At 63.8% G+C, this 8,891-nt stretch overlaps 3 protein-coding genes across 3 annotated transcripts; 2 read left to right on the top strand and 1 right to left on the bottom strand.

The window, feature by feature from the left end:
* Positions 1-1,644: 1,644 nt before the first annotated feature.
* On the top strand, positions 1,645-5,408 carry MNEG_10648 (Cytochrome P450 86A2; the record flags this gene model as incomplete). Its single annotated transcript, XM_014040882.1, has 11 exons — positions 1,645-1,863; positions 2,047-2,150; positions 2,383-2,414; positions 2,642-2,709; positions 2,795-2,902; positions 3,125-3,258; positions 3,456-3,712; positions 3,945-4,246; positions 4,408-4,473; positions 4,845-5,013; positions 5,200-5,408. 11 exons carry the CDS (start codon positions 1,645-1,647, stop codon positions 5,406-5,408), a joined length of 1,668 nt encoding a protein of 555 aa, XP_013896336.1.
* A 1,391-nt stretch (positions 5,409-6,799) lies between these two features.
* MNEG_10647 (hypothetical protein) lies at positions 6,800-8,175 on the top strand (the record flags this gene model as incomplete). The annotated part of the gene is made up of 2 exons (XM_014040881.1): positions 6,800-6,926; positions 7,181-8,175. The coding sequence occupies 2 exons, from the start codon at positions 6,800-6,802 to the stop codon at positions 8,173-8,175; spliced, it is 1,122 nt and encodes a 373-aa protein (XP_013896335.1).
* Positions 8,176-8,330: 155 nt separating this feature from the next.
* Positions 8,331-8,612, bottom strand: MNEG_10646 (hypothetical protein; the record flags this gene model as incomplete). Its single annotated transcript, XM_014040880.1, has 1 exon — positions 8,331-8,612. A coding segment is annotated over one exon (282 nt), but the record flags the coding sequence as incomplete, so codon positions are not given.
* Between the last annotated feature and the right edge of the window lie 279 nt (positions 8,613-8,891).

Raw genomic sequence — 8,891 nt, 5'->3', positions numbered from 1 at the left:
GGGGAGGGGGAGGGGGCCCGTGTTCCATGCCAAATTGGTGCGCGACGCGCCTAGCAGGCGTTGCACATACCCTTGCTTTTGCTGTTGATCCTTGGTTGACTCACACCCTAGGCAAGGCCCTTGGCTCCAGGCCTAGTGCCCAATTGAAAGTGTGTCTTTTGAGTGCTGTAAGCAGCGGTCCGGGCCCGCCAATGCCGGTCTGTAATATAAGTTCAGCTGCCCCCCAGAAGTGTTGCACAAACCAGCATGCGGCGCGGTGCGAGCAGCCAAAAGAGGCCGTGTCTGTTGTGCATGTCGCTTTAAACAAGTTGATGGCTGCATCCTGTTTGCAAGCGACAGGGGCCCTTAAGATATCAGCATATTTAGATCCGTCAATTGCTTTTTGGCTACAAATGCTTGTCGCGCCGCCGCGAGCTAGGGCGCTCTGGCAGGTTCTTCAGCGCAGATGACAGCAGACGTTTTCAGGGACCCTTGTGCGTGTGCATGTGCGTGCGCACGCGCGATGTTTGTGTGGGGGAGGCGCGCATGCGTAAGCTCCCGTGTGTGTATGTGTGTTCATGTTTGTGTGTGTGTGTATGTGTGTGTGTGTGTGTGTTTGTGTGTGTGCGTGCGTGCGCGCGCGTGCGTGCGTGTGTGTACACGCGCGCATGTGTTTGAGGATGTGGAGCATGAGTTCCGCGTGCGCGAGTTGTGACCCTTTCGAGTGTTCCTGGCTTGGCTTTGCCTTGACTGCGATTGTATTGCCACTATTGAGACAGTATGCTGTTGCGGAGCGGGGATGCAGCCTTTGTACCCCAACGTACTGACAGCATTCGACCAAACAGATTTGTGCAATTGTAGCAACAATACGGATGACCACAGTTGACCATTGTGAGGGGCACTTGTGTCGCACATGCCTGTGTCACAGCTCATCAAACACACAGTGGTTGCGCAAAATTGTTCTTGCTACAAACATCGTGTTCCTGCTTGCAAAACCACATGCTTGCACTGGGATCGGCATGCTCCCTCTGCTCCAGCCCAACGGCCGCCCCTCACCTGATCATCAGTCATCGAGTGACTCTGTGGACGACGCAGATGCCGGGTAGCTGAGGCGCCATTTGTAAATCACCAAGATGCTGTGTTGATTTGCGTGTTCTTGACCCCAGGGCGTCAGCAGCTGTCATCTTAGCCCAGCTTAGAGGCTGCGAAGGCCGGGCCTCTCCTGCACCTCCAGGTCCCGTCAATATTATTGACCAGGTTATTATGTCATAGTGAACACCCGCGAACTGCGCGCAGCTGGTTCGCAGCAGAGATCCATCCAGGCCGAGTGCGTGGAAGCAGCGGGCAATCCCTTCACCACAGACAGCACGCGAAGGGTGCAAATTGAACGCGGCAGAGCGCGCGGTCTGCAACCTGTTGCCTTTGCGCGATGCGCCGCGGAGGGGCCACAAGAGGGACCCGCCGGCGCTCTTGCATCGCTGCGTGTCCTCCTCGCGTTGAGTTGCACCAGGAAACCCGCAGCCTCGTTTTGCTGTTTGTCACGCCCCTTGGGATTGTGTCCTGCCTGACTGCACTGACTGCAGAGGCTACAAAGTCCACGGTGCTTCCCATTGACCGAGGCAACGGCGCACGACCTTCCCGCCGCAGCGTCAGCCTCCGCCCAGCATGGCCCTTGCTGTATTCGGCGGCGGGCCGCCCCCCTCGGCCGCCACCCTGGCAGCACTCGCGGCAGGCGGCGCCCTGCTGCTGCTGGTCGCGCGGGCGCTGCTGTCTTTCGTCACCGGCGTGCTGCGCCACCGCCGCATCCCCGTCCCGGCGCCGCCAGAGTCCAGCCTGCTGCTGGGCCACGCCGGCACCCTCCTCGTAGACACCTCGCCCCTGAAGGTGCGCTGGGGGTGCCGAACCTGCTCGCCAAGCCCCTGAACACCGCCAGCAGCCGCCTCGACTGGCGCGCTGCACTTTGGCACTGCCTGCCCCGCAGCCACAGCCCCACGCCGCCGCACAAGCCGCCCACTGCCCCCATACAGCGCCCACACAGCCGCCCACTGCCCCCACAACCCTGTGCAGATGGCCAAGTGGGTGCGCGAATACGGACCCATCATAAAGGTCCGCATTATGAATGACACAATCGTGATGCTCACGGACGCAGCAGCCATCACGCGCCTGAACAGGTGACACCTAACCCTGCCTTCCCGCGCCGCTGGCCGCCCAGCATGCCGCGCTCTGGTGGGGCCTCCCGTGCGCCAGCCGCCACTGCAGTGGCGGCGTTGCACGCGCTCGACCCCGGCAGGTGTTCCTGCCTCAGCTGCCCACCTCTGCGGTATGCCGGCGCCGCTTTCGCGAAACGGCACGACGTGTCGCGCTGACACCCTGCCTGCACCCTGCTCCATCCCCCATGCCCAGGCTCCCGGGAATCTACAAGCCCAACCTGTACCGTGGGTGCCCTCAGCGCTGGTTCTACGCTCTTGCGGCGAAAGCCTCCGCCGTGCCTGTGGCGTCCTGCGCCTTGCCTGTGGCTTCCTGCCCTAGAACCCAGCTGCATGGGGGCCGCGCCGTCATCACCCGCCTCAAGTGGCCGCTCACACCCACAGCGAATTGCGCTCACGGCGTGGTCAAACATGCGCATCACGGCCTCCGGCCGCCGCCCCTTCTGCTGCCGCAGGCGCCTTTGACCTGCCTAGCGCCCGCAACCCGAGCCTGTTCAGCGACGCTGGCTCGCCCTACCAAAAGGTACGGGCCTCGCTGTGCGCGGGCAGGAAGCGGCGGCACTGCCTGCAGAGCAGACCCGCTGTCTTGTCAACTGTTTGACCAACAGGACGCCAAGGCCGAGTGCGGCCCCACCTCCTCCTTTGCAACTCGTCGTTCCGCGCAGGCGGTGCGTGCCGCCATCGCGCCCTGCTTCAGCGTGTCCTCCCTAAAGAGGGTGAGGGGCCAGTGTTGGGATGACGCCGAAAGACTCGTGTATCCGCTCTGGGGTACGGTCACCTGCGGAGGGAGAGCACCCGCTCCGCAGTGTAGCAGATCTCCGCTGCCGCGCCCTCCGATCCAGCCACTCACATCCCTTGTGCGGTTTGCGTGTTCTTTTGCCTCAGAGCACTCCTCCCCTTGGGCACGCGCGCTTTCTCTGCTTCGTATTGGACCCCAGACGTTCCCCTGGCTGCAGCGCCTGTGCCAGCTGGCGGTGGCTGAGCTGGCAGCGGAGGGCCCGCGCGGCCCCGTTGACGTGAGCGATCTGGCGGCGCGCCTCACGAGCGACACCATAGGCGACGTGCTGCTGAGGTGAGGGGCCGCGAGCGCTCGCCAAAACCACAGCCGCTTTGCAGGCCGCAGGAGGTGATGCAGTCGCCTCGCAAGCAGCACGCCAGCACCTTGCCGCCCGCGCACCCTTCCGCCCTCCTTCCCAGCCCAGGATCGGCCCGCTGTCTCATCAGCCCCCTCGTTTTTGCCCCTTTCCAAATGCCCTACCTGCTGTGCAGCAAGGACCTGGGCGCCATGACACCGCAGCGCAGCGGCGCCCAGGAGGGCGGCGCTGGGGACGCCACCGACTACATTGCGCTCGTGCGGCAGCTGCTGCTGGCCGTCCACGCGAAAATGAACGACCCCTTCTACTCGCTGCGGCGGCTGACCGCCAAGGGGCGCGCGCACGAGGCGGCGTTTGCCGCGTGGGACTCTGTAATGGACAGCATTGCGCGCGACGTGCTGAAGACGACGCCCCCAGAGTACACACTGGCAGGTGGGCGGCACGGCCAACAGTTGCGCATGCGTGCTCGCGTGCGCTCGTGAGCGGGCGTAGGTGAGCCCATTTTGTGCGGAGCTTCTGCATGCAAGCTCCGCCTGCACGCTTGCATTTGACATACGTAGCGTGTCGTGGTTGATGTCGCAAACGTGGCATCCTGCCGGCTGGCTGTTGCTCACGCTCAACAACGAACCCACTCCCCCTCTCCACCCTCCCACCTGCCTGTCAGGCCACCTGCTGCGCGTCGTCGACCCCACCACGGGCAAACCCCTGACCCTGGACAAGCTCAAGGGGGAGCTCTCAAACCTGTACATCGCCGGCTTTGAGACCACCTCCCACGCCATCACCTGGACCCTGGGGCTGCTGGCCGCCCACCCGCAGCAGCAGGACGCCCTCGCGGCTGAGCTGGCGCGCGTCGGCCTCGCGCCCAGCGACGTGCACCCTGAGCCGCGCCCCTTTGAGTGGGGGGACCTCAGCCGTCTGCCGCTGCTCAACGCCACCATCAAGGAGTCACTGCGCCTGTTTGCACCGGTGGGCGCGCTCGGCCGGCTACGCTGCTTGCGGCTGCTCGCGCCACCGACTGCTGCCGCGGATAGAACGAATGCTTGTGCCTCCCACTCATGGGCGCATCTGGGGCGCAAGCGATTTGACACTCGCTGCTTTTTTTGCGCCGCGCCCCTTCTTGTCCGCAGGCGGCTGGTGGCAGCCTGCGTGCGCTGCCCTGTGACACCGAGATCCTGGGCTACACGGTCCCCAAGGTGGGGCTGCGGCGGGTTGAGATTGCGCACGGTCCACAACCCCCTACGTTTGCGCCGCACTCACCTGCGCACTGTAACCCTTTGTTACCAGCAGCTGCTCTCTGCAACACACTGCAACTGCGTGCATCCATGCACGCAGAAGGAGACACATGCACACACACATTCAGGCACGTTGCATACCCATGCATGCGCACGCACGCACACACACACACACACACACACACACACACACACACACACACACACACACACACACACACACACACTTGTGCACGCACACATGCGCACTCGCATGCACGCACGCATGCACACGCGCGCGCGCACGCACGCACACACACACACACACACACACACACTCACACCTTGCGCAGGGCACCATGGTGTCGCAGCCGCTGTTCTCCCTGGGCCGCGCCACCCGCAACTACGGGCAGGACGTTGACGAGTTCAAGCCCGAGCGCTGGATCAGCGGCGGCGGCGACGACGGCGCGGCAGCGGACGGCGACAAGCCCAAAGCCGAGCTGCCCGACCCCCTGCCCTTCTGTGAGTTGCCGGCGTTGGTTGCCGAAGGAGCCGTTGAGGATGTTTTGTTGCGTTTGGCGCAGCATGGTTGTTTGGCAGGGAACGTCCTCGTGAACACCCCTACCGCTGTGTTTGCGCGTGCCCTAAACCAATTTCTCCTCTTGCCTCGCCACTGTTCCTTCCCCCTACTCCCATCCCGTCTGGCAGCCGTGGGTCCGCGTGACTGCGTTGGCCGCGCCCTGGCGATGCTGGAGCTGCAGGCTGTGCTGGCCACGCTGGTGGGGCGCTTCTCCTTCGCGCTGCCGCCAGGCGTGGAGGGCGAGGGCGTGGCGGTCCTGGAGGCGATGGTGTGCTACCACATCACACTGCATGCGCGCAACGGCATGCCGCTGCTGGTGACGCCGAGGGAGGCGTAAGCGGGTGCCGGCGTGCGCTGGCTTGTTCCTGATCAGCGCAACAGCATGGGGCGGCGCTCCTTGCCTGCCCACCACCACATGTGCCCCTTATCTGGCCACCCAGTTGCAACCACCTCCAGGCTGCTCTGCAAGGCGCTGCTTGTGCTGAGTCACGCTGTTCCAACTTCCTAGGTTGACTAACAAGGGTCCCATTCATGTGCTGCGAATCGGTTTGCGGCGGTTCCGTTTGGACGCTTTCACACAGCCGCCATGGCCCTTCTTACAAGGCCAGTGATGCCTGCATTCAGTATCACAAAAGTGCCGTGCCGGTTGCGCAACTTCCCTTGTGTGGGCGGATTGCATTGTCGCTTGCTGCGGCAGCTGTCTCGCACTAGCCGTCTCTTTCAACACGACCTGTGGCACGTGGCACTGTGTCTCAAGACAAGAGCTGCGGCACATGGGACCGCCTCACACCACAAGCCTTGCAGCGATGCCCAGTGCTGTCAGCACTCGGCCTCGTCAGCACACTGACCATTGTCACACGCTAGGGGTTGGGCAGCTGAAACTGGAGGCCTGGCACGGCCTCTCCGGCCGTGCCCTGTTGGCCAAGGTTTTGCACCCTGTGGAGTCACCCACAACTGCTCCCAACACCCTGTAACTGGGTCAATACACAGTCTGGGAGTTACGAAGGGCTGACATTCGTGGGGGATCATCGGGTGAACCTTGGCGTTGCGGTTGTTGCGCGAGGTGGCTGTTGGTATGGAGACGTTGCAGGCACTGACGTGGCTACTCCCCGTGCAAGCACTGGCATCTGGCCCGGCTCAGCAAAGCGAGCTGCATCGCAGGCTGCCCGCCAATATGGCGTGTAGGAGGTGCGGCTTGGGCCAGGGTGGATTGGATGGTAGCCTGATGTGCTTTGCGAGTGCATGCAGCGCTTGTCAGGTCCCACGGCGGTGAGCGGAATCGAGGTCGTGCGTACCAGTCAGCGTGCACTAGGAGGCAAGCTGATTTCAGCACTGCAGCTGTCTAAGTTCAATTGCGGCAAGCCCAGCGCGCCTTGAATAAGCCGCATCAGGTGTGCGAGGCTGGCGCATCATTGATTGACTAAGCTTACTGTAATGCAATTACTGGTACACAGGCGCACGCTCATCAGAAGCATGAGGTAGCAATTCTCTCGCTGAGACCTGGAAGATTATATTAATCACACATTTGCAATTGATCGACCTGAACCTGTGATCTCAGATCACACTTCATCACCACAAAGCGAGTTTCTTTGACAATTTTCGGAGGATTCATTGAACTATATGTCATCAGCGACCCGGCAGCGAGGCAAAGGCGAGCCGCTGCGCCGCACAAACTAGCGCGCCTGCAGTGGACAGGTCAGCAGGGAGGAGACTCGCCGCAGCTACAGGATGCAGCCGCACAACCTGGGGGACCTAGACACTTGCGTCCGCCAGTGGACAGTGCTGCGGGCAGAGGCCCTGGCTGCGCTGGCAGAGCACCAGCTGCACATCAGCGACGCTGCCGGCCTCGCGACACGTGCGCGCATGGTGGCCAGCCCATGTCCAACGCGTGCACCGGGGCGGCGGGTTGTTGCTACCACTGTGCAGTGCGGCACCCCACGCTGATGCACCAGCAACCTCCAGCCGGCTGCACTCGCCATTGGGCTTGAGCAGAGTGGCCCGGCAAGCTTTTGCAGCATCGCAACTGTTTCGCTTCCCATTGGCACCTGATCACTCTTGGCAATTGATCCATCACCAACAGACACCGTGCTCAAATCGTGGCCCTCTCAGGCCCGCATCTCGACCCTTTGGTCCGGCGCTTCCGGAAGCTGCGGGAAGCGCTGACGTCACTGGGCTGCCGCGACGCGTGGGCGGCGGAGGTGTACGAGCTGTCGGCGGACGCGTGCGCCCTGGCCGGCAACACGGCGGAGCTGCTCAAGTGCCTGCAGGCGCTGGTCAACACGCTCTACCCGGCGGTCGAGGCGCAGGAGGCCCGGGGGGCGGGACGGCAGCTGCTACAGCAGGGGCAGCAGCATCATCAGCAGCAGCAGCGGCAGCAGCAGCGGCAGCAGCAGCAGCAGCAGCGGCAGCAGCGGCAACAGCAGCAGCGGCAACAGCAGCAGCAGCAGCAGCAGCAGGCCGAAGGGCGGCCAGATCCCTGGGATGATGCCGGCACCAGCTGCAGCGGCGGCCGCTCGGCGCCGGACCAGGCAGCAGCTGCGGGCTTCAGTTTACAGAGGGGTGCCTCCTGGGATGGCAGGGGCCCCTCAGAGGCAGCTGCCGCGGCACCCACGCAGCACGCCCCGGCGGGCCCGCTGGCGCGCCGGGCCGAGGTGCATGCTGCGCTGCTGCTCTGGTTCTTGTGTGTGCCCGCGCGCCCCGTGGCGGCGGAGGTTGCAAAGCGGCTGCGCGCCACGCCGCCTGAGGTGGTGGGATCGCGCGACATGCAGCTCGCGCTGCGCGCGGCGTCGGCGCTCATGCGCGGCAACTGGGTGCGCCTGTGGGCCGCCGCGCGCGCCGCGCCGCCGCTGGTTGCGCGCGTGCTGCAGGCGGGAGCGCCGGCGGCGCGGGGACGCGCGGCGCGTGCGGCGGCGGCGGCGTACCGGGTGCTTCCGCTGGGTGTGTTTGCCGGCGCGCTCGGCCTTGAGGGTGGCGGCTGCGGCAGGGACGCGGCGGCTGTGCGGGCAGCGCTCGAGCGTGCTAAGGACAACCTGGGCAGCCGCTGGGCTGGCGTAGCGCTGGAGCGGTTGGATGGGGGCGACTGTGCTGATCTGGCATTCCGGTAACTGTGCTGGTGACTGGCATCAATAACTGCTTTGCTAGGGGTTGGGAGCGTGCTGTAGGACGGGTGAACACAAACAGAGTCAAACGCGCAACGGAGCAGGTTTACAGATGCAATCATCATACAACAAGTGTACATGCTTGCAACATGTTGCTCCCATCACTGCGGTGGCCGTCTCCCGACACCACTCCCGCTGCCCGCCACCGGCCGCTGCGGCGTCTCCTCCCCGCCTGAAGGGCTGCCGTCGCCGTCGGGCCCTTTGTTCCCGTCACTCTCACTGCCAGAACCGCCGCTACCGCCGCCGCCGCTGCCACCGCCGCCGCTGCTGCCGACGGCCTCTGGGGCCGGTCCGCTGCTGCCTGCCGCCCCCCAGGCTCCCTTTGAGCCGCTGGTGGCGCTGCCGTCTGCGCCAATGGCCTCCCAGAGGAATGAGTCATTGGTCTGGAAGGGATGTGTGCGGATGGAGAGGGGTTGCGCACCGATGAACGGCACTAATCAAAGCAGGTTTGACAGACACAGACATACACACAAACACCACACACACACACACACACACACACACACACACAAACAGAGCGAAATGAAAAAGGGAGGGACAGGGACAGGGGAGAGAGAGTGAGGAGGGGGGGGAGGGAGAGGGAGAGCTTTTGCGCGCGTGCACCAGCGAGTCCATTTATACATGCAACATAATCATGTGTTTATCATAGTGTGCATCGCGTG

This window comes from Monoraphidium neglectum (genome assembly GCF_000611645.1).
Source record: "Monoraphidium neglectum strain SAG 48.87 unplaced genomic scaffold scaffold02403, whole genome shotgun sequence".
In the NCBI taxonomy this organism is placed as follows: Eukaryota; Viridiplantae; Chlorophyta; class Chlorophyceae; order Sphaeropleales; family Selenastraceae; genus Monoraphidium; species Monoraphidium neglectum.
The sequence above is the reverse complement of the archived record's forward strand: the minus strand, read 5'-3'. Positions and strand labels throughout refer to the sequence as shown.